This window comes from Salmo salar, chromosome 04 (genome assembly GCF_965601325.2).
Source record: "Salmo salar chromosome 04, fSalSal1, whole genome shotgun sequence".
Lineage (NCBI taxonomy): Eukaryota > Metazoa > Chordata > Actinopteri > Salmoniformes > Salmonidae > Salmo > Salmo salar.
This window is the reverse complement of record NC_138294.1, coordinates 18,713,445-18,738,428: the sequence shown is the minus strand read 5'-3', so window position 1 is coordinate 18,738,428 and position 24,984 is coordinate 18,713,445. Positions and strand designations below refer to the sequence as shown.

The 24,984-nt window shown below is 42.5% G+C and overlaps 1 protein-coding gene across 3 annotated transcripts; it reads right to left on the bottom strand.

The window, feature by feature from the left end:
• Positions 1 to 2,854: 2,854 nt before the first annotated feature.
• On the bottom strand, positions 2,855 to 20,879 carry LOC106602332 (acidic leucine-rich nuclear phosphoprotein 32 family member B). 3 transcript variants are annotated; one of them, XM_014194910.3, is made up of 7 exons: positions 20,361 to 20,879; positions 14,708 to 14,857; positions 14,304 to 14,426; positions 4,941 to 5,118; positions 4,531 to 4,616; positions 4,402 to 4,432; positions 2,855 to 4,293 (listed from the first exon to the last, which is right to left on the bottom strand). In XM_014194910.3, exons 1-7 carry the CDS (start codon positions 20,754 to 20,756, stop codon positions 4,235 to 4,237), a joined length of 1,023 nt encoding a protein of 340 aa, XP_014050385.2. In that variant the 5' UTR covers positions 20,757 to 20,879; the 3' UTR covers positions 2,855 to 4,234. The 3 variants fall into 3 exon arrangements, with proteins under 3 accessions (XP_014050385.2, XP_014050386.2, XP_014050387.2); XM_014194911.3 differs by having other exon boundaries at positions 2,855 to 4,290; XM_014194912.3 differs by lacking the exon at positions 20,361 to 20,879 and adding an exon at positions 17,548 to 17,826.
• Positions 20,880 to 24,984: the final 4,105 nt, after the last annotated feature.

The following is a 24,984-nucleotide window of genomic DNA, read 5'->3' as shown; positions in this document are numbered from 1 at the left end:
TTGTTTTAATTCTATATGCACCATGCATTGATTTGGTCATATGTTATCTTATGGGTCTATGATTTGAATTAGAATATAGCAATTATGCTCTCTGGCGTCAATTACTTAGAAGTGCATGTGGTCCCACCCCTCCCATGTGTGCCCAGGTGCATATTTGTTAGCCCATATAGTCAGGATGTAAGGCTTACTAGTTATGTCAAATGTTAGGAAGACCGTACAATTTTTGTACCACCAAAGCTTTACTTTGACCAAAACTATTTACATACATTTTATTTGGTTATTTTTCATTTACATTTTACATTTACATTTTAGTCACTTAGCAGATGCTCTTATCCAGAGCGACTTACAGTAGTGAATGCATACATTTCATTTCATGCTATTTTTTTTTTACAATTTAAAAAAAAAATGAAGCTTGGCGCGTGTACAAAGAAAACGAATGCAATTCAAGCATTGATGGATGGTGACGAAAATAATGACATTGCGAGTAGTCGTGTTAAGGTTTTAAATGTTTTATTGGCAGAGGATTTGCATGTGGCTGTGCATTATATGATGCCTGAATAGGAAAGAGGATCTGATCATGCCTTTTGGTATTCTGGATCAAATCTGGATCCAAAAAGATACACCACTGTTTTGGGGTTCATTCCAAATCGACTTGCATTGCTTGGTAACATATTAGCATGGTATAAGACAACATAAATACTAAAATGTAAGTAAAACAAATAGTTATCCTAAATTCAGATCTGAATAAAATTGTCTTATCACATCAACATACTCTTTCAGAATGTACCTATTTTCAATATAGAATGACATATATACAGATATTACAACTTGTGTTTTTTCTGAATGATTGTTCTTTAGTAAATAGGAAACTCAGCAGTGTGTTCGTCCGTAAAACATCAACTAGACAGTTGTTTGCAAAACCTTGAAATGTACACAATGAGAAGTAATTATATTGATCTTAACATGCTTTTAGTGCATGTTTTTGTAACAACAGTATTGAATGTGTATTTGGATCAAATATATATCATTGTATGTTTGAATTCCCAATGCTGTGTAGAGCTCATATAAACTGCTTTCATCACTGCCCTGTAAACCCATTCTTGTGAATTGGAGCTACATGATTGTCTGGGTCAGAGAGCATAGAGCATATTTTTTTCAATACCACTCACTTTCAGCTCCTCCAAGCTAATGTAGTCGTTTTGTGGGTTTATCCATAAGGCCTGGGTTTGAGTGCGACAAGACTGACAATTTCTGTAACATAATAATAATATTTTTATTATAAAACTACTACTACTACTACTACACGGTGAGACACACCAAGGAATTGTCAATCAAAAAAAATGTATTTCTTAAAACCTCTTTTTGCATCAGCAGTGTTTTACAGATACCCAGTCTAAAACCTAAGACCAATCGATGCATATGCAGAGGCACAGCATCTAGGAAACACTCCCTAGAAATCCTAAACCTAGGATTAAACCAAGAGAGGAACCAGACTCTAATGGGTGGCTAGTCCTCTTTTAGCTGTGCTGGGTGCAGAGTAACCAGGCTCTGAGGGGTGGCTAGTCCTCTTCTAGCTGTGCTGGGTGCAGAGGAACCAGGCTCTGGGGGGTGGCTAGTCCTCTTTTAGCTGTGCTGGGGGCAGAGGAACCAGGCTCTGAGGGGTGGCTAGTCCTCTTCTAGCTGTGCTGGGTGCAGAGTAACCAGGCTCTGAGGGGTGGCTAGTCCTCTTCTAGCTGTGCTGGGTGCAGAGGAACCAGGCTCTGGGGGGTGGCTAGTCCTCTTCTAGCTGTGCTGGGTGCAGAGGAACCAGGCTCTGAGGCGTGGCTAGTCCTCTTCTAGCTGTGCTGGGTGCAGAGGAACCAGGCTCTGGGGGGTGGCTAGTCCTCTTCTAGCTGTGCTGGGTGCAGAGGAACCAGGCTCTGAGGGGTGGCTAGTCCTCTTCTAGCTGTGCTGGGTGCAGAGGAACCAGGCTCTGAGGGGTGGCTAGTCCTCTTCTAGCTGTGCTGGGTGCAGAGGAACCAGGCTCTGAGGGGTGGCTAGTCCTCTTCTAGCTGTGCTGGGTGCAGAGGAACCAGGCTCTGGGGGGTGGCTAGTCCTCTTCTAGCTGTGCTGGGTGCAGAGGAACCAGGCTCTGGGGGGTGGCTAGTCCTCTTCTAGCTGTGCTGGGTGCAGAGGAACCAGGCTCTGGTGGGTGGCTAGTCCTCTTCTAGCTGTGCTGGGTGCAGAGGAACCAGGCTCTGGGGGGTGGCTAGTCCTCTTCTAGCTGTGCTGGGTGCAGATTTAATAGTACATGTGACCACTGAGGCCTTATCAATATTCAGGATGTTCCAACGTTCATAGATGATAACCAGGGTTGCTATGAGCAACAGTTCAACACCTCAGGAGTCAATGTCATTTGTCTTCTTCATAGCCTGGCATATATTTTTCTTTCTATCATTCAATATATTTAAAATGTGACTCACGTCTGATATTATTTTGAATTGTTAGATGATTCCTTGTCAAGTTTGTCAATCAAGGACTCGGGTACTCGGGGAACCTGCAATACTAGTTATCAATTTATCACAGATGCCTAACACACTATGTAACACAATAATTCCACAAAAATTCTTTGTCATTGTCTTTCACAACTGTCGCAATACAAAAAATGTAAACATTGTTAAATATCTTAAACATTTGTATACATTGAAAGATAGTAGAAAAGGAGAGTAATATCACACTATTTACAGTGTTCATTCACCTTGACTTATACCACTGTTGTGTTACAGCTTGAATTCAAAATGGATTAAATAATTTTTTTCCCCCTCACCCATCTACACACAATAACCCATAATGACCAAGTGAAAACAAGTTTAGAAATGTTTGCAAATTTATTGAAAATGAAATACCTGTAGAAACACCCCTTTGTTGTTGATCATTACTAAACAAACATTCAGGTATTTACATAGTTGACTTAAATCTAACAGCCACTCAGAAAAATATAAAAGGGGAGGGGGGGCAAGCATAGCATGTACACTAAGGAACCGGAGAAGAGTTGCAGGGGAGAAAAGAGAAGAACGTGCCTGTTTGAAAGCCAGAATTTTTTTTTGTAGCTCGTTACATGTCATTTTTTAAAAGTAGGCCTTCCCTTAGTAATGAGCAGCCTGCCCGTCTGACTGACCAGCAGCAGCAACCTATCCTCATTTATGTTTATAAAACACATTAAGGCCATAATTGTGGGGGGAAAGCACTCCTGTTTATGCAACCTAACAAACACCCTAAGAATACTTCCAGAACCATCTTTATTTATTTCAATTGAGGAAATCTAAAGAAATTGGCCCACCCCATTTCTTTATTGATAGAAATTGCACAGCAGTAAGCCAATTTTCTCCTTTATTTCAATATGGAAGGTATTCTTATACCATATTTGTGTGTAACAATAATAGCAGTTCATTCAATTGAGGGAGGTGAGGAGGCATGGGGGGTGATCATGCTTATTGCTAAATAACACCAACATGAAATATGGACCAATATGTTGTTTAGATGGGGAAAATTATATTTTAATGGCGTCACCATTTTATTTTCATTAGTTTGGGAGTATAAATCACCAGGGCTGCGTTCAGTACGAAAAAACTTCATGAAAATGCTGAAGAAATTTGGTTTGGCCCCTAATACCCTCACAATCTTCTAGATGCATCATTGAGAGCATCCTGTCCGACTGCATCACCGCCTTGTACGGCAATTGCACCGTTCGCAACCGCAAGGCTCTCCAGAGGGTGATGAGGAACAGCCCAACACATCACCAGGGGCACACTGCCTACCCTCCAGGAAATCTACAGCACCCGGTGCCACAGGAAAGCCAAGAAGATCATCAAGGAACCGAGCCATGGCCTGTTCAACCCACTACCATCTAGAAGGCGAAGACAGTACAGGTGCATCAAAGCTGGGAACGAGAGATAGAAGCTGTTTTTCAATCTCCGGACCATCAGACTGTTACCCAGTCACCACTAGCTGGCCTCCGCCCAGTACCCTGCCCTGAACTTAGTCACTGTTACTAGCCGGCTACCACCCAGTACTCAACCCTGCACCTTAGACTTCTGCCGTATGTACATAGTCATTGAACACTGGTCACTTTAATAATGTTTACATACTGTTTTACCCACTTCATATGTATATACTATATTCTAGTCAAGGCTCATCCTATGTAACTACTATTGGAGAGGGAAGGGGTTGGTAACTATGCTTTCGTTTTTTGCTCTTAATCGTTGTCGTCGTCAGGCTCTCGCTTTCTCTTCTCTCCTTGGACAGCCTTGACTTCTGGGAGAAATGGGAAAGGCTTATTATGCTATATGATACTGTACTTAGTAAAGTATCCAAACGTGAAACATGAGCTTCGGCTGGACAAAAAGTATGAGAATTACATACCATCTTCATCATCAATGCCAAGGTCTTCCTCCTGGAGAGAAGTGACAGAGCAGGTCAGCATCCACAGAGCTCTCAAAACCATATTGATCTTAAACTATTGGGTCACAAACAAACCAAAAAAGGTTTTACCTCCTTATCTCCGCTGACCTCATCCTCCTCTCCTACTACTCCCTCCTCTCCGTCAAACTCCTCCTCCTTCCCATTCTCATCCCCTTCTAAATTCAAAAAAATATATATCACATCCATTGTCAGTTACACAGATACATGCTGACAAACCCTACAAATACACAATAGAATTCCCTTGAATGACAAAACACCCACAATATACTAATATAAGATGCCATTTAGCAGATGCTTTTATCCGAAGCGACTTAGTCATGCAAGCATACATTTTATGTATGGGTGGTCCCGGGAATCAAACCCACTATCCTAACTTTGCAAGCGCAATGATCTACCGACTGAGCTACAGAACACTCCCATTCCACTCACATCTGCACTGCCTCGTATTCCCTCAACAAGAAAACTAAATAGCTGCCCACCCTCATTGTCGTCACCGTCCACCTCTCCGTCCGAGTCGGATGCCTCTCGGTCCTCCACGTCGTACCCGTCCAGGTAGGTAAGCTGAGGGAGCAGCTTGAACACACTCTCCCTGTAGTCGTTCAGGTTGGTCACCTCACAGTTGAACAAGTCTAGAGACTTCAGGCTATCCAGCTTTTTCTGTGTGACCAAATGGGTTAGGGGATTTAGGGGGTGAACAACACTGCCTGAATTAATCACTCATGAGATTTTATAGCAGAGTGCCACATCAAATCTAATCTTATTGGTCACATACACATATTTAGCAGATATTGCGGGTGTAGCGAAATGCTTGTGTTCCTAGCTCCAACAGTACAGTAGTATCTAACAATTCACAACAACACACAAAAGTAAAAGAATGGAATTAAGAAATATAAAAAATAAAAACATTAAAATATGCAAAATCTGGACCCATACAAATCTGCCGGGCTAGACAATCTGGACCCTCTTTCTAAAATGATCTGCCGAAATTGTTGCAACACCTATTACTAGCCTGTTCAACCTCTTTCGTATTGTCTGAGAATCCCAAAGATTGGAAAGCTGCCGCGGTCATCCCCCTCTTCAAAGGGGGTGACACTCTAGACCCAAACTGCTACAGACCTATATCTATCCTACTCTGTCTTTAAGGTCTTCGAAAGCCAAGTTAACAAAAACAGATTACCGACCATTTCGAATCCCACCGTACCTTCTCCGCTATGCAATCTGGTTTCAGAGCTGGTCATGGGTGCACCTCAGCCACGCTCAAGGTCCTAAATGACATCATAACCGCCATCGATAAGAGACATTACTGTGCAGCCGTATTAGTCGACCTGGCCAAGGCTTTCGACTCTGTCAATCACCACATTCTTATTGGCAGACTCGACAGCCTTGGTTTCTCAAATGATTGCCTCGCCTGGTTTACCAACTACTTCTCTGATAGAGGTCAGTGTGTCAAATCGGAGGGCCTGTTGTCCGGACCTCTGGCAGTCTATGGGTGTGCCACAGGGTTCAATTCTCGGGCCGACTCTCTTCTCTGTATACATCAATGATGTTGCTCTTGCTGCTGGTGATTCTCTGATCCACCTCTACGCAGATGACACCATTCTGTATACTTCTGGCCCCTCTTTGGACACTGTGTTAACTAACCTCCAGACGAGCTTCAATGCCATACAACTCTCCTTCCGTGGCCTCCAACTGCTCTTAAACGCAGGTAAAACTAAATGCATGCTATTCAATCGATCACTGCCCGCACCTGCTCGCCCGTCCAGCATCACTACTCTGGACGGTTCTGACTAGAATATGTGGACAACTACAAATACCTAGGTGTCTGGTTAGACTGTAAACTCTCCTTCCAGACCCACATTAAGCATCTCCAATCCAAAATTAAATCTAGAATCGGCTTCCTATATCGTAACAAAGCATCCTTCACTCATGCTGCCAAACACACCCTTGTAAAACTGACCATCCTACCGATCCTCGACTTCGGCGATGTCATCTATAAAATAGCCTCCAACACTCTACTCAACAAACTGGATGGAATCTATCACAGTGCCATCCGTTTTGTCACCAAAGCCCCATCCACTACCCACCATTGCGACCTGTACACTCTCGTTGGTTGGCCCTCGCGTCATACTCGTCGCCAAACCCACTGGCTACAGGTTATCTACAAGTCTCCGCTAGGTAAAGCCCCGCGTTAGCTCACTGGTCACCATAGCAGCACCCACTCGTAGCATGCACTCCAGCAGGTATATATATATATATCACTGGTCACCCCCAAAGTCAATTCCTGCTTTGGCCCCTTTTACTTCCAGTTCTCTGCTGCCAATGACTGGAACGAACTGTAAAAATCTCTGAAGCTGGAGACTGATATCACCCTTACTAGCTTTAAGCACCAGCTGTCAGAGCAGCTCACAGCACCTGTACATAGTCCATCTGTAAACAGCCCATCTATCTACCTACCTCATCCCCATACTGTATTTATTCATTTATCTTGCTCCTTTGCACCCCAGTATCTCTACTTGCACCTTCATCTTCTGCACATCTACCATTCCAGTGTTTAATTGCTATATTGTAATTACTTCGTCACCATGGCCTATTTATTGCCTTAACTTACCTCATTTGCGCTCACTGTATATAGACTTTTTGTTGTTTTCTTTTGTTCTACTGTATGTTTTGTTTATTCCATGTGTAACTGTGTTGTTGTATGTGTCGAATTGCTACGCTTTATCTTGGTCAGGTCGCAGTTGCAAATGAGAACTTGTTCTCAACTAGCCTACCTGGTTAAATAAAGGTGAAATAAAATAAATATATAAATATTAGGACGAGCAACGTCGGAATGGCATTGACTAAAATACAGTAGAATAGAAAACAGTATATACACACACACACACACGAAATGAGTAAAGCAGTATGTAAACATTATCAAAGTGACTAGTGTTCCATTATTAAAGTTGCCAGTGATTTCATGTCTATCTATATAGGGCAGCAGCCTCCGAGGTGCATGGTTGAGTAACCGGGTAGTAGCCAGCTAGTGATGGCTATTTAATAGTCTGATGGCCTTAGAAGCTGTTTTTCAGTCTCTCGGTCCCAGCTTTGATGCACCTGTACTGACCTCGCCTTATGGATGATAGAGGGGTGAACAGGCTGTGGCTCGGGTGGTTGATGTCCTTGATATTTATGGCCTTCCTGTGACATCGAGTGCTGTAGGTGTCATGGAGGCCAGGCAGTGTGCCCCCGGTGATGCATTAGGCAAACCGCACCACCCTCAAGAGCCCTGTGGTTGCAGTCAGTGCAGTTGCCGTACCAGGCGGTGATACTGCCCGACAGGATGCTCTCAATTGTGCATCTGTAAAAGTTTGTGGGGGTCTTAGGGGCCAAGCCGAATTTCTTCAGCCTCCTGAGGTTGAAGAAGTGCTGTTGCGCCTTCTTCACCACGCTGTCTGTGTGGGTGGACCATTTCAGATTGTCAGTGATGTGTACGCCAAGGAACTTGAAGCTTTCCACCTTCTCCACTGCGGTCCCGTCGATGTAGATAGCAGAGGGAGCACACCCCTGTTTCCTGAAGTCCACGATCAGCTCCTTTGTTTTGTTGAGGGAGAGGTTATTTTCTTGGAACCACTCTGCCAGGGCCCTCACCTCCTCCCTGTAGGCGGTCTCGTCATTGTTGGTAATCAGGCCTACTACTGTTGTGTAGTCTGCAAACGTGATGATTGAGTTGGAGGCATGCGTGGCCATGCAGTCATGGGTGAACAGGGAGTACAGGAGGGGAGTGAGCACACACCCTTGTGGGGCCCCAGTGTTGAAGATCAGCGAAGATGTTACTTCCCACCTTCACCACCTGGGGGCTGCCCGTCAGGAAGTCCAGGACCCAGTTGCACAAGGAGGGATTCAGACCCAGGTCCCCGAGCTTAATGATGAGCTTGGAGGGTAATATGATGTTGAAGGCTGAGCTATAGTCAATGAACAGCATTCAGATGTAGGCATTCCTCTTGTCCAGATGGGATAGGGCAGTGTGCAGTACGATGGTGATTGCATTGTCTGTGGATCTATTGGGGCGGTAAGCAAATTGAAGTGGGTCTAGGGCAGGCCTGGGCAATTATTTTTACATGGAGGGCGACAGAATATATTTTTGCCATCGTGGGCCAGAATCATATTACAGGATTATACATCATGTGTATGACTGTGTTGACAGATATATTACTGTAAATTACATCCAGATATGGTACTTATTTTACTAGTGCTGGGCGTTGGTGGACTAGTGTAACATGCACAGAAATAAACCACATCCATGTTCTCCTTTTGGTAGGTATTTTCATTATTAAACATGCAATTAACTATATGGAGGGAAAAGTACACTGTGCATTCAGCACCACGGACAGAACTCTTGTTAACGGGTATGCACAAAAACAAGAAAGTTAGAGAGCTCAACATGACCTTTAAACTACTCAGTGTGAGCAGTGAAGTCAGGTGTAGTTTCTGACGTCGCTATGTGCAGGATTGCTGAAAGGTGGGAGTCAGTAAGAGATGATCTGGGCCTTGACTTGTTATATTTCGCCACAGAAAATGTCTGTTCACATACATAGGTTGACCTAAACAGTACAAACATCTGAGCATGACTCCTAAGCTTTGGAAAGTTTTGTTCGAGACATGCATAGAACCTCGTCAGTGACATTGGAGAACTATTCAAAACAATCACTGCATCAGGCTGAAGATCAATAAGCTCAAGTTGCAGGTCAGTGGGAGCGTTATCCTCATTGAAGGTGAAAGGAGAGGAAACCAACAGCATGTCATTTTCCAACACTTTGAAATCCTCAAAACGACGAGAAAACTCACCGTTCAAAGCACGCAGCAGCGACGTATACTTCTCCCGCTGGTCATCTGATAGGGAACAGACTAGTAGTGTCGGAAGGTAGGTGAGATTGTTGGCTTCTACTTGGCGGGTGAGGAGGAGTCATTTTCCTTTGAAGGTTTTGACCAGGCTGTACATCTGATGTGAAAAAAAGCCCTTTCCTTGTAGTTTGGAATTAAGTTCATTCATGAGGGCCATGATGTCCACGGTGAAGGCAAAATCAGCCAACCATGTTTTATCTTGCAGTTGAGGGAAATCCACATATTTTCCTTTCATTTGCAAAAACTCAGCAATCTCCGACTTCAGGTCCCACACCCCTTTTAAGCACCTTCCCCAAACTCAGCCATCTCACGTTTGTGTGGTAGGGGAGCTCTGCATGACCCTTCCAACAGTGAGACAAACTGCCTGTGGTTTAAAGATTTTGCTCTTATGAAGTTTACCACTTTAGTGACTGTATCCACAACATAGCTCATTTTCAGAACATATTTACAGAGCACCTCCTGATGAATAATGCAATGCAGGAAAATCATTTTCTGATCTGGGTTCAGCTCAGCTAATTGATCTTGTATCCTTTTCAAAAGGCCAATGTTTTCTCCTGTCAAGTTTGGGCACCCATCAGTGGTCACACTGGATAACTTTTCAAAACACAGTCCCAGCTTTGCACACACTTATTAACCTCCCCCAATAAATCTTTCCCTGTGGTTGTGCACTTCATTGACTGCACTGAAGCAAGCTCCTCTGTAGTCTGGGGTTATGCCTCGAAAGAATATCAACAACTGCACCGTGTCACATGCATCACTGCTCTCATCCAGGGCCAAGGAGAAATCCTTTACCCTGTCTTTCAACTGTTCCATATTCTCTGTGATGTCCTCAACACGCCGTGTCAATGTTCGTCTTGACAGGGAAACATTTTCAGACAGCTCTTTCTTGTCGAGGCAAAATATTACTGCAGAGTCAAACATTCTTTCATGAATTCGCCCTCAGCGAATGGCTTGCTATGTTTAGCAATTTTGTGGGACAGTACATAGCTAGCTCTCACAATTCCGTCATTTGCTGAATGCAGTTTTGTGAAAAGTCCTTGCTGCTTTTGCAACTCAGAAAGCAACTCTTTCGATGCACTTGCCCGCTGCTCAGAAGACATATTCCTATATTTCTCTGCATGCGTCGTCTAGAAGTGTCAGAACAAGTTGTAGTCTTTCAAGACAGCGACCCTCTTTGCACACAGCTTTCCCTAATACCTCAATAAAGAAATATTCCGATGTCCACTCTTGTTGGAACACCCTACATTCATTGTCTACTTTCCTTTTCTTTGCAAAAATGAATTTTTGCGCAATTTCTAGCTAGCTACTATTTGTAACTGTGACGTGTGTGTCAGCCTGTCAGTCACTGTCTGTCCTCGTGCAGTTGTTATTTATACATGCCTTCAAAATAAAATGTCCCACAAGCAGTGGGAGTTTAAGCATTACACAAAGGAGAGTATTCATTGGCCTTTTCATTTGAATAACAAATACGTTTTTCAAAACTTTACTATTGCAAATTCTTTGTGATCTGAACATGATTCCACGGGACATATTGAATCAGGTCGCGGGCCGCATACGGCTCCCGGGCCGGCCTTTGCCCAGGCCTGGGTGTCAGGTAGAAGTGATGATCCTTACCCAGCCTCTCAAAGCACTTCATGATGACAGAAGTGAGTGCTACGGGTCGATAGTCATTTAGTTCAGTTACCTTCGCTTTCTTGGGTACAGGAACAATGGTGGACATCTTGAAGCAAGTGGGGACAGCAGACTTGGATAGGGAGAGATTGTTTAAGGACATATTCACTCCAGCCAGCTGCTATGCGCATGCTCTGAGGACGCAGCTAGTGATGCCGTCTTGGCCGGCAGCCTTGCAAGGTTTAACACGCTTAAATGTCTTACTCACGTCGGCCATGGAGAAGGAGAGCCCACAGTCCTTGGGAGCGGGCCACGTCGGTGGCACTGTGTTATCCTCAAAGCGGGCGAAGGTGGTGTTTAGCTTGTCGGGGAGCAAGACGTCAGTGTCCGAAGTGGGTGGTTTTCCTTTTGTAATCCGTGATTGTCTGTAGACCCTGCCACATACGGCTCATGTCTGAACCATTGAATTGCGACTCCACTTTGTCGCTGTACTGATGTTTTGCCTGTTTGATTGCCTTACGGGGTGAATAACTACACGGTTTGTATTTGACCATATTCCCAATCACCTTGCCATGGTTAAATTCAGTGGTTTGCACTTTCAGTTTTGCGCAAATGCTGCCATCTATCCACAGTTTCTGGTTAGGGTAGGTTTTAACTTTTTAGTGACAGCGGGCAGTATTCGGAAATTCGGATGAATGAGCCCAAATTAAATTGCCTACTACTCGGGCTCAGAACGTAGGATATGCATATTATTAGTAGATTTGGATAGAAAACACTGACGTTTCTAAAACTGTTTGAATGAAGTCTGTGAGTATAACATAACTCATATGGCAGGCAAAAACCTGAGGGAAAAATCCAACCAGGAAGTGACTTGTAGTTCTTCTATCTAATCCCTATTCAAACAAAAGTGTCTGTGGGGTCATTTTGCACTTCCTAAGGCTTCCATTGGCTGTCAACAGCCTTTAGAAACTTGTTTCATCTGTCTGTTACTGGGCAGAGAATAGGAGCTCAGTCAATCAGTGGACTGCCTGGGACCAGTGAGTTGTTTACTGCGCGGGCACGTTGGCACGCCTCTCCTTTTTCCTCTGTAATGAATACGCTATTGTCCGGTTGGAATATTATCGACGTTTTATGTTAAAAAGACCCTAAGGATTGATTGTAAACATCTTTTGACATGTTTCTATGAACGGTAATGGAACTATTTGCCTTTTCGTCTCTGGTTCTGCGCTCTTGAGTTATGCCTTTGGATTAGTGACCTGAACGCGCGAACAAAACGGAGGTATTTGGACATAAATATGGAGTATTTCGAACAAAAACATTTCTTGTGGAAGTCCTGGGAGTGCATTCTGACGAAGATCAGCAAAGGTAAGGGAAGATTTATAATACTAATTCTGAGTTTAGTTGACTCCAGAACTTGGCGGGTAGCTTGCTTTGATGACTGAGCTCTGTACTCAGAATATTGAAAAATGTGCTTTCGCCGAAAAGCTATTTTAAAATCTGACACAGCGGTTGCATTAAGGAGTAGTATATCTATAATTCTTTCAATAACTGTTGTAAAGTTCATCAACGTTTATGATGAGTATTTTTGTAAATTGATGTGCTCATTCACCGGAAGTTTTGGTGGGAATACATTTTCTGAACATCACGTGCCAATGTAAAATGGATTTTATGGATATAAATATGAACTTTATCGAACAAAACATACATGTATTTTGTAACATTGAGTCCTGGGAGTGTCATCTGATGAAGATCATCAAAGGTTAGTGATTCATTTTAGCTGTCTTTCTGGTTTTTGTGACGCCTCTCCTTGCTTGGAAAATGGCTGTGTGGTTTTTCTTGTCAAGGTAATGTCCTAACATAATCTAATGTTTTGCTTTCGCCGTAAAGCCTTTTTGAAATCGGACAGTGTGGTTAGATTAAGGAGAATCTTATATTTAAAATGGTGTATAATACTTGTATGTTTGAGAAATTTGAATTATGAGATTTTGTTGTTTTGAATTTGTCGCTCTGCTATTTCACTGGCTGTACCGCGGGTGGGACGCTAGCGTCCCATATAGCCCATACTAGTTAACAGTCACCGCGGGAACAACATCCCCAATACACTTAATGATGAACTCAGTCACCGTGTCTGTGTATACGTCAAATGTTATTCTCAGAGGCTACCCGGAACATATCCCAGTCCGCGTGATCAAAACAATCTTGAAGCATGGATTCTGATTGGTCAGACCAGTGTTGAATAGACCTTAAAACAGGTACTACCTGTTTGAGTTTCTGCCTCTAGGAAGAAAGGAGCAAAATGGAGTCGTGATCGGATTTGCCGAAGGGAGGGCCGTGTAGGCATCTCGAAAGGGCGAGTAGCAGTGGTCTAGTGTTTTTCCTAAGCAAGTACTACAGTCAACGTGTTGATAGAACTTTGGTACCGATTTGCTCAAATTTGCTTTGTTAAAATCCCCAGCTACAATAAATGCGACCTCAGGATATGTGGTTTCCAGTTTGTGGTATCGGCTTGAGGGGGAATATACACGGCTGTGACTATAACCGAAGAGAATTCTTTTTGGAGGTACAGTCAGCATTTGATTGTGAGGTATTCTAGGTCGGGTGAACAAGAGGACTTGAGTGTCTGTATGTTATCACAAACACACCATGAGTACTTAATCATGAAACATACACCATCGACTTTCTTCTTCCCGGAGAGTTCTTTATGCCTGTATGCACGATGGCCTGAGAACCCAGCTGGCAGTATGGACAGGGACAGTATATCCCAAGAGAGCCATGATTCCGTGAAACAGAGTATGTTACAGTCCCTGATGTCTCTCTGGAAGGAGATCCTCACCCTGAGCTCGTCTACTTTATTGTCCAGAGACTGAACATTAGCGAGTAATATACTCAGAAGCGGTGAATGGTGTGCACGCCTCATGAGTCAGACTAGAAGTCCACTCCGAATACCTCTTCTCCACCAGCGGTGCCTTGGAGCAGCCTCTGGGATAAATGAAATTGCCCTGGGGGGTACGAACAAAGGATCAAATTTGGGAAAGTCGTATTCCTGGTCGTAATGCTGGTGAGTGACCGCTGCTCTGATATCCAAAAGTTATTTCAGGCTGCATGTAATAACACAAAAAAGCTTTCTGGGCTAATAACAAAATACCGCAAAGTTGCTTAGGAGCTTGAAGCAGAGCTGCCATGTCTGTCGGCACTAACTTTACTAACATAGGGAAACAAACATCACACTACCAACTAGGTCTATGGTCAAAACTCTATATAGGGAATAGTGTCATTTGAGACATAGCCTGAGACAATGAGATGGTGTCGCACTGTATTGTGCTCTACCGGGAGTTTGGTGTACATACCAAAGGTTCCAATGTGCTGATGTCTTTCAGTTTGTTCCCGCTTAGATTTAGATGTGTGAGGTTGGGGAGTTTCTCTGCTAGCACATCAAGGCCACCAGAGATTCTGTTGTCACTGAGTTCCAACTGCAACATAATGTGAAGATATCAGTCACTTCTGTCCAAAAACAACCAAGCAAGTAACAGTCTTTCAGAAAATAATGACTACGTCCCAAATGGAACCCTATTCCTTACATAGAGCACTACTTTAGACCAGGGCCCTCAAAAGGTAGTGCATTATACAAGTGCCATTAAGAACATAGTAAATGGCTTTTTCTACCACCCCCAACGACACAAATGTGTACAGTTTTTTACTGTAAATGTAAGTGTAAGCTTGTGTCCAAAAAAATTCTAAAGCAAAACTTTACCTTCTTGAGTTTCTCAAGTTTGGGAAGGTTGGAGACTGAGATTAAACCAACGTTGATCAAACTGAGGAATTCCAGATTGACGAATTCTGCTGTGAGGCCTTCGATTTTTCCTTCATTTGAGCTACAGTTGTCCAGGACAAGTTCCCGTACCTATAAGGATTAAAAATAAAAAATGAATAACAAATAATATATATTCATGTAATTCAAAGACAGAATATTTATTTTAATGTTTGCGTACATTGTTTACAGCTGCACTACAAACACTCAAAATTGAGAATGCACACATTCAAATGTAATTTTCTCCATATATAATAATTTGGTGGGTGCTTATATTTGTTCCATTTTACACATATTAGTGTGTATTAATACACATGTATGAATTGGAAATTAGTTTTTTTTTGCATATCCCACTCGCCCCGAGACATCCTTGGAGAGTCGGGTCATGGCCAAGGTCTGCCATTATCAATGGCGACCGTGGAGCAATTGGGGTTAAGTGCCTTGCTCGAGGGCACAGCCACAGATTTTTCCCTTTGTCGGCTCAAGGACTCAAACTAACGGCCTTTGGGTTACTGGACCAATGCTCTAACAGCTAGGCTACCAGCTACCCTATATGCAAAAGGGTTGTGGAAAACATGTTTAGAATGGTCACATTTTGGCAACTATAACTTGCTGCATCAATACTTTTTATTTATTTGAATCCGTAAGAAACCTTGAATCTGAACTTCATGATGAAAAATAAAATAAAAAGTCAATACACAAAATATGGACTTCAATAATATGTGTGGTTATTATTCCACTGACGGTTTTTCTGACTTTTGTATGAATACTTGCAACTCTCAGTTCGTAGCTACAAAATGTTACATCACGTCTAATATTCAGGGACAGTCGTTGCTCAATCAAAAGCTTGATAAAAAGGTTGAAGAAAGTTAACGTTGAACATCAAACGATCATGATTTGCACACCGACAAAGTCAAACATTGAGAAGGCTCTAAAAGTGTTTGGTTGCATGATGTTTTATGTCGAGGCACCGCGGTTGTTTCTTTAAACCAGCTGCCACGAGGAAGAACCGCACAATACAGTTCTACCTTCAATTGCCCGCTGTTCAGTCACTAATGACACATGCAATGCTTTTTGTTAGCAATCAATTTAAGGGCATGGGAAACATGTTAACATTGCCAAAGCAAGTGAAATAGATAATAAACAAAAGTGATATTAACAATATAAAATGAACAGTAAACATTACACTCACAAAAGTTCCAATGGAATAGAGACATTTCAAACGTCATATTATGGCAATATACAGTGTTGTAGCGATGTGCAAATAGTTAAAGTACACTGGTTGCCCTTTTCTTGTGGCAACAGGTCATAAATCGTGTAACTTTGATGGCACACTGTGGTATTTCACCCAATAGATATGGGAGTTTTTTTTATTTCACCTTTATTTAACCAGGTAGGCCAGTTGAGCTCAAGTTCTCATTTAAAACTGCGACCTAGCCAAGATAAAGCAAAGCAGTGCGACAAAAACAACAGAGTTACACATGGGATAAACAAACGTACAGTCAATAACACAATAGAATATCTGTATACAGCGAGTGCAAATGTAGTAAGGAGGTAAGGCAATAAATAGGCCATAGTGGTGAAATAATTACAATTTAGCTATTAACACTGGAGTGATAGATGTGCAGATGAGGATGTGCAAGTGGAAATACTGGTGTGCAAAAGAGCAGAAAAAAAACTAAAACAAATATGGGGATGAGGTAGGTAGTTGGATGAGCTATTTATTTACAGATGGGCTGTGTACAACTGCAGCGATCGGTAAACTGCTCTGACAGCCGATGCTTGAAGTTTGTGAGGAAGATATAAGTCTCCAACTTCAGTGATTTTTGCAATTCGTTCCAGTCATTGGCAGCAGAGAACTGGAAGGAAAGGGGGCCAAAGTAGGAGTTGGCTTTGGGGGTGACTAGTGAAATATACCTGCTGGAGCGTGTGCTACGGGTAGGTGTTGCTATGGTGACCAGTGAACTGAGATAAGGCAGGGTTTTACCTAGCGAAGACTTATAGATGACCTGGAGCCAGTGGGTCTGGCGACGAATATGTAGTGAGGGCCAGTCAACGAGAGCGTACAGGTCGCAATGGTGGGTAGTATATGGGGCTTTGGTGACAAAACGGATGGAACTGTGATAGACTACATCCAGTTTGCTGAGTAGAGTGTTGGGGGCTATTTTGAAAATGAAGTCGAGGATCGGTAGGATAGTCAGTTTTACGAGGGTGTGTTTGGCAGCATGAGTGAAGGATGCTTTGTTGCGAAATAGGAAGCAGATTCTAGATTTAATTTTGGATTGGAGATGCTTAATGCGAGTCTGGAAGGAGAGTTTACAGTCTAACCAGACACCCAGGTATTTGTAGTTGTCCACATATTCTAAATCAGAACCGTCCAGAGTACTGATGCTAGGCGGGCGGCGATGGGTTGAAGAGCACGCATTTAGTTTTACTAGCGTTTCGATTGGTTTTCGAATTATTTGTGGGTCTGTGTAATCTGAGGGAAATATGTGTCTCTAATATGGTGATACTCTTGGCAGGAGGTTATGAAGTGCACCTCAGTTTCCACCTCATTTTGTGGGCAGTGTGCACATCGCCCGTCTTCTCTTGAGAGCCAGGTCTGCGCTTACCCTTCAGCAACGCGAAGGATTAAGAAAATAAACTGAAAACATTTTTTTTGTATCTTCAATTCAAATGTATTGGGGGGAAATGGACTGCCTATGCGCCAAAGAAGTCGTTGTAAAAAAGACGCAATAGGCTCTACATGCCAGAATGTTTAATAAAATTATACTTAAACGTACTTTACCGGTTGTGGAGATAACATTTCCAAAAGAAAGTATTATCAGCCCGACTTTTTGGGGCGCCGGTAGGTATATTGGTCTGTCGGTTGTAATTCCGGTGAGCATTTTCAATGTGCTGCGTTTCACGTGATGCACAACATGTAAACAATGGCCGAATATAACCGAACGTTGTCAACCGAAGCACGTTTCCTAGCAATCAGCTGGAAGTGTTTGCAGTTCGGTCTGTGGTACGGTTAGGCTCGGCCATATTGTGCAACTGTTTGTCAGGTGCGAATTGCGACATATTGAAAATAAAAACCGGAAATACAAACGATATACAGATCAGCATACTTAAGGTCGGTTGATAACGCTTCCCCAAAGAGTGTATAATTAAACCAAGATAAACCACAGCTTGTCGTTTCAAATGGAATAAAATGAGTCATAGTGGGCAGAGCCAAGCACCAGCCTTTTGGCGCGTTCTAAAATTTCCGTTCGGGAACGCCTACTATGCGAAGTGCGTGTGTGCAATGAGTCAATTCACCTTTACACTCCTAAACAACTAACTTAAAAAAAAACTTTAGCAAAGGGTAAAGTCTACAAAAATTAGTACACTCGTTCGTAACATATTTTAGTTTTGGGAACAGAACCCTGTATTGAGATCAAATGTTTCATGAGAAAAATTGCAGAATGTATGCCAAAATCGGTCTTGTTCCATTTTCTCCCACTGGCGGCCACTGGGCTTCCTCTCACTACCATATTTGGTAGTGAGTGGAAACGCCAGGCTGATGCTTCACAACTATACATCCAGTGAAATATCTGTTTCTTTGTTCTATCTGTGGCTTCCCGGTTGATATTTAAGCAATAAGTGCCTGGATACAGCCCTTAGCCTTGGTATATTGGCCATATACCACAAACCTCCGAGATGCCTTATTGCTATTATAAACTGGTGACCAACGTAATTAGAGCAGTAAACATAATATGCTGTTTTACATTGTGTTATTTGTACTGGTCTAAGTCCTAAAATGGAAAAGCAGAATCTATGCGCTCTCAGATAGTAATAATAGTTCATATGGTGCTCGTCAATGTCCCAGGCTTGTGACATTGATGAATAAATAATTGTATGTTTACTTAAATTCAGATGTTTTATGTATAAAAGGCATATGTATGCATTGTTTTAAATAAATAAAAATTGTAAACAATGTAATTGTTAGAGTTCAGGTGTTTGACATGATTGATGGGTGACTAGGTGCATTCTTGTCAAATAAATATGCTTATTCATTCATGATTATGGATAGATTCTGCAATGACTTAATCTGGCTTTGAATCTGCAACAGAACATGTCAACAACTTAGTTCTGAATTGCTTTAATACAGCAGTGCATTCTGACACCATCCATGAGTTGAATATCACCTTGTTCATGTTGTTGGCAGAAATTGTAAGGGATTAAATAAAGGATCTCCACCGGCTGAATGATATGTTGCTAATATCATGTAGGTAGCTAGCTAGCTGTATAGCTTCTGAATACTAGCCTAGTATTCAGGCACATTATAAATATGACTGCCACTAGGATAGTATACTGTACAAGACATGACCAAGTGCATAAATAAGACAAACATTAGAATATGAAACAGTACATTTAAATGTTAAATATATATTTTGTTTTGGATCAAGGTAGCTTGTTGACAGCCAGTGGTATAAGTAAAAATACTTTTAAGTACTACTTAAGACATTTTTGGGGGGGGTATCTGTACTTTACTACTTATATTTTGGAAAACTTTACTCCACTACATTCCTAAAGAAAATGTACGTTTTATTCCAATACATTTTCCCTGACAGGCAAATGCTCAGGCAGGACAACATATGGTCCAATTCACACACCTATCAAATATAACACCTCATCCTTACTGCCTATGATATGGCAGACGCACTAAACACAAATAGTGCGTTTGTAAAGGATGTCAATGTTGGCGTGCCCCTGTCTCTCCGTAAAAAATTATAATAATAAATAGAAAATCGTGTCGTCTTCTGGTTTGCTTAACATAAAGAACTTGATGCATACTATTTACTTTTACTTAGCCAATTATGCCTAGAGTACTTTTCCCCCACCACTGTGTACACAAACATGTCGTACACCCGTAATAACATCTGCTAAACATGTGTATGTGACCAATACAATTGGATTTCAAACCAGATACTTTTACTCAAGCAGTATTTTACTGGGTGACTTTCACTTGACTCGTTTTTATTAAGGTAACTTTACTTTTACTCAAGTATGAATTAAGTACTCTTTACACCACTGCTGACACCAAACTTGTCTCCTGGAGATTACAGCCAGAAGATGCGGTGAAGAGGTCAATCAATCCAACCAAAACAAACAATGGCATTGCCATGGAAACGCGTGAGTGAAAGGGCGAAGGAAGATCCCGAATCTCATCGTCCCCCAGCAAAAGTAGCCTATATTTAGGATATTATTTATGTGTATTTCACACTATACTGTATGTTGAGGTAAAACTTGGAGTATAATGCTTGTATGGATGTCAACCCCAACACATGCATTACAGTTAAAAACGACTGACAACCACGCTACCCAGTTTATAGGAAAGGGAGTTAGAATTTGGCAGTCACTTCTAAACCTGAAAAGGGGCAACTTCTAAATGTTATGCAGCGAAAACAACCAACTATATTAAAATCGGACTTAACCACATTGTGGGCCAGTTACAATAAATAAATCATGACGGATTTGACGACTATCCACTTAGTTAGATCAGATTTGTTGAATGTGCGCCAATCTGGTCAATGACAATAGAACAGTCTACATTCCATTGCCTCCTTACCGTATCTACACAGGCGATGTTTTTCCACTCCTCATTTGCCCGGCGTTTGCTGCAATAGCCCATCCGTGACAAGGATCGACGAGTTGTGCGTTCCGAGATGCTGTTCTGCGCGCCACTGTTGTACTGCGCCGTTATTTGTCTGTTTGTGGCCCGCCTGTTAGCTTGCACGATTCTTTCCATTCTCATTCTACCTCTCTCGTCAACTAGCTGTTTTCGCCCACACGACTGCCGCTGACTGGATGTTTTTTGTTTGTCGCACCATTCTCTGTAAACCCTAGAAACTGTCGTGCGTGAAAAGCCCAGGAGGGCGGCCGTTTCTGAGATACTTGATCCGGCGCGCCTGGCACCTACGATCATACCACGCTCAAAGTCCCTTAGGTCACTTGTTTTGCCCATTCTAACGTTCAATCGAACAGTATAAATTGATGCGTGCCTGCCTGTTTGTCTGCTTTATATAGCAGGCCACGTGACTCACTGTCTGTAGGAGCGATCCATTTTTGTTAATGGGGTGGTGTAACCAGTGTTTGACTTGGGCTGGAGCTGTCTACTTCTTCTTCGATGGGGTTTAAGGTTTAACGGCGGTTGGCATCCAAAGTTAATGGTGCATTGCCGCCACCAGCTGGATGGAGTATTAAATAACAAACTATAAAAACGTTCCGGTGTTGTGCCGAAAAGCCCCCCCTGCCAGAATTCTCCACCCCTCTTTGCGTGAACGCACTCAATTCTTCATTGCTGCGACTTGCCTGCTAGTTGAGATTTCTGATCACGTTCGGCTCCGTTTCATTTCATTTTTTATGTCGGTTCGATAGCGGGGGAGGCACTAGTAATGTCTGCAGTTTTCGGTTTGGCTATTTGTCAACATGAGCTACCAAAATGATTCTGAAGTATGCCAGGCCTTGCAGTCCCAAAATGTTTATTTATTTATTTATTTTTATTTCACCTTTATTTAACCTTTTAGGCCATTTGAGAACAAGTTCTCATTTACAACTGCGACCTGGCCAAGATAAAGCAAAGCAGTGCGACACAAACAATAACACAAGAGTTACACATGGGATAAACAAACGTACACAATAGAATACACAATAGAAAAATCCATATGCAGTGTATGCAAATGTGTTAAGATTAGGGAGGTAAGGCAATAAATAGGCCATAGTGGTGAAATAATTACAATTTAGCAATTAAACAATGGAGTGATAGATGTGCAGAAGATTAATGTGCAAGTAGAGATACTGGTGTGCAAAGGAGCAAAAAAATAAATAACAATATTGGGATGAGGTAGTTGGGTGGGCTATTTACAGATGGGCTGTGTACAGGTGCAGTGATCAGTAAGCTGCTCTGACAGCTGATGCTTAAAGTTAGTGAGGGAGATATAAGACTCCAGCTTCAGTGATTTTTGCAATTCGTTCCAGCCATTGGCAGCAGAGAACTGGAAGGAGAGGTGGCCAAAGGAGGAGTTGGCTTTGGGGGTGACCAGTGAAATATACCTGCTGGAGCGTGTGCTAGAGTGGGTGCTACTATGGTGACCACTGAGCTGAGATAAGGCAGGGCTTTACCTAGCAAAGACTTATAGATGACCTGGAGCCAGTGGGTTTGGCGACGAATATGAAGCAAGGGTCAGCCAATACAGGTTGCAGTGGTGGGTAGTATATGGGGCTTTGGTGACAAAACGGATGGCACTGTGATAGACTACATCCAATTTGCTGAGTAGAGTGTTGGAGGCTATTTTGTGAATGACATTGCCCAAGTCAAGGATCGGTAGGATAGTCAGTTTTATGAGGGTATGTTTTGCAGCATGAGTGAAGGATACTTTGTTGCGAAATAGGAAGCCGATTCTAGATTTAATTTTGGATTGGAGATGCTTAATGTGAGTCTGGAAGGAGAGTTTACAGTCTAACCAGACACCTAGGTATTTGTAGTTGTCCACATATTCTAAGTCAGAACCGTCCAGAGTGGTGATGCTAGACGGGCGGGCGGGCTGGCAGCGATCGGTTGAAGAGTATGCATTTAGTTTTACTTGTATTTAAGAGCAGTTGGAGGCCACGGAAGGAGTGTTGTATGGCATTGAAGCTCGTCTGGAGGTTTGTTTACACAGTGTCCAAAGAATAAGTGTCCAAAATAGAAGGGGGGGGGGGGATTTCGGCAGGCAAGAAAATAGCCTTATTTGCTTCAAGTCTGAATCTGTGAGTGACAGTAGGCTGTTCGAGATTACGCAGACTGAAAATGTGCCAGCCTAAATGGCATGATGCGTTGTTCCATGTTGTCAAATCATTTTAGCATGTAAATCTTGATGGGGCAAACTCAACTTTTTTTTTAGATGCATGCCAGCAAAGCCACTACACAACACAACACGAAACAATACTTAACTGCACTATAACGGTGACAAACGGTGCCCACAAACTGTCCCAACAGCAGAGCTTTCTTTTCAGCAATAAATCCTTACCATGCTACACCTGGCTATCAGCGGAGCCTTGTCTGGTAGCGAAACAGTTCATTCAGCCTCATTGACTGCTTTAAAAAAAAACAGCTGATATGGCTGACTTGCTTAAACAAATGTGGTTTCTACTGACAATTGAGATGTACAAACTATGGCATAAGGGAGCATTGAGCGGATAAGAGGCAATCCGTAATTTCGATTAAGACATTAATGAGCAAGCTAAGACATACGTTGTCAAAAATCTATTTCTTCAGCACTTTTGAAATGTACAGCATCAGATTTCAGAACATGGGCCGTTCTTACAGTATTTTCCCTGTACACCAAGACAGAAGGGGGCATATAAGCAGACAATGAAAGCCCTTACAATATTCAATTATTCAATTTTTCTAAAAGAGGGTATGGGCTAAATGTGCACCACCAAGTCAGAACAGTAGGCTTTGTTTTGAGGGGGAAAGGGACCAAATGACTAGGGTGAGGCACATAGGATACTAACAGCTTACTACACAACATACACTTAGTATTACTTTCTTAGCTACAGTATACTCGTCTCCCTGGCATATTACATAATTTATGCAGCAGTATACAATACATTTTTGGACTCACCGCTGTGCTGTGCTCACTTGAACAGGAAGGTGGCGCTGGGGTCCTTCTTGTGGCCAAATTTTGTCATGAAACTTTCACCAAAGTCTGGCATTCTCTGGATTTATGGCGCTTTCAAGATAACAGGGAACTCGGAGAAGAGGAAGGTTGAATCATGATCTTCATGTCGGAGCTCTAGAAAGAGGCCCGAGTTCCCAACTAGGAATTCCGAGTTGGAGCTCATTTTTTCCCCGAGTTCCCAGCTGGATCAGGGAGCCTCCTGTGACCAGTCTGGAGGTGTGCTTCACCCCCCATGCAGACAGAGAGCTGGGGGAGTTCCTTTCCCCCATCAGTGCAGGTAAGCCTATAGAATTCTCCCCGAGCCGAGGTTGACTTGAGATCTTTATTGCTTTTTAAAAGGACTGAGTTGTGCATTCATCCACCAGAGAGCTCCATAGTGGCGCCAATTGTTTTTGCAGTGGGTTTGTATAGATACCATTGCATCTCATGCCTAAACTATCCTACCAAACTAAAGTCAACGGTATTAAAAAAAAGTAATGTTTCTCCGTCATCCATTTTGCCATAATCGTTAAAGTAGATCTATGTTCACTGGCTTCTTCCTCTATGAATGTCCCCGTTTCTCTAGAATCTCGTGACCGACCCAGGTTCCGGTTCCTGCACGATCCATAGGATGCTGTGGCCGCCATGGGGGGGGGGGGGGGGGGGGGGGGTCCTATTGGAGGAGCCACTGTAAGAACATACTCTTCTTCTTCACCTTGGATATAGGCCGCAATCAACAGTCTGATCAACTCTATGCGAAGAAGATGATTTACGCTGCATGAGGCAAATGGAGGTCACACCAGATACTGACTGGTTTTCTGATCCACGCCCCTACTTCTTTTTTAAAGTTATCTGTGACCAGCAGATGCATATCTATATTCCCAGGAATGTAAAATCCATAGATTAGGGCCTAATTTATTTATTTAAATTTACTGATTTCCATATATGAACTGTAACTCAGTAAAATCCTTGAAATTGTTACATGTTGTATTTATATTTTTGCTTTAAAATTGTTTCATTAAAACATGGATTTTTTTTCTTCCTGTGAAGATAGTGCTTGTTGAAATGGTTGGTTATACCGTATGATCGTACCACATTATTTGACTAAGTAAGTTACATTATAGGGCATTTATTCCAAGCACCTCTAGGCTGGGAGAGAGCACCTCAGTACACTGCAGTGCACACTATCACTTATCAGATGGAATCTTTACGGTTGAGTTCTGTTTAGTAAAGGCGTGTTCACTACCATTACTATCTAAGTTAGATTGTTGCACAGTTTTAATATTGACTCCGCTATGATAGGATATGGATTCCCAAATTGCTTCCAGTATTTCCCTTGACCTTTGTCAACCTCTCAGTTTTAGTAATCCAATGTCCAGTACAAAGTCTTTTAAATTCTGGGATTTATATTGGGAACTTAATTGCCCTCCGTCTATATCCAGTGTGAAAACAGTCTGTGGGATTGGTCAACTTGTCATTGTTGGATGGAGTGGAGTGGGCCTTTCATTGCCTGGCAGAGATTTACTTCTAGAACCACTCCCCTTTCCAATA

What these genes read in the sequence shown, in the direction of transcription:
- LOC106602332 (XM_014194910.3), bottom strand. Translation starts at nt 20,756, where the DNA reads ATGGGCAAAACAAGTGACCTAAGGGACTTTGAGCGTGGTATGATCGTA. An exon ending in AACTTGAGAAACTCAAGAAG is followed by an intron (nt 14,427 to 14,707) that starts GTAAAGTTTTGC and finishes ATTATGTTGCAG; the next exon opens with TTGGAACTCAGTGACAACAG. An exon ending in GGACGGTGACGACAATGAGG is followed by an intron (nt 4,617 to 4,940) that starts GTGGGCAGCTAT and finishes TTTTGAATTTAG; the next exon opens with AAGGGGATGAGAATGGGAAG.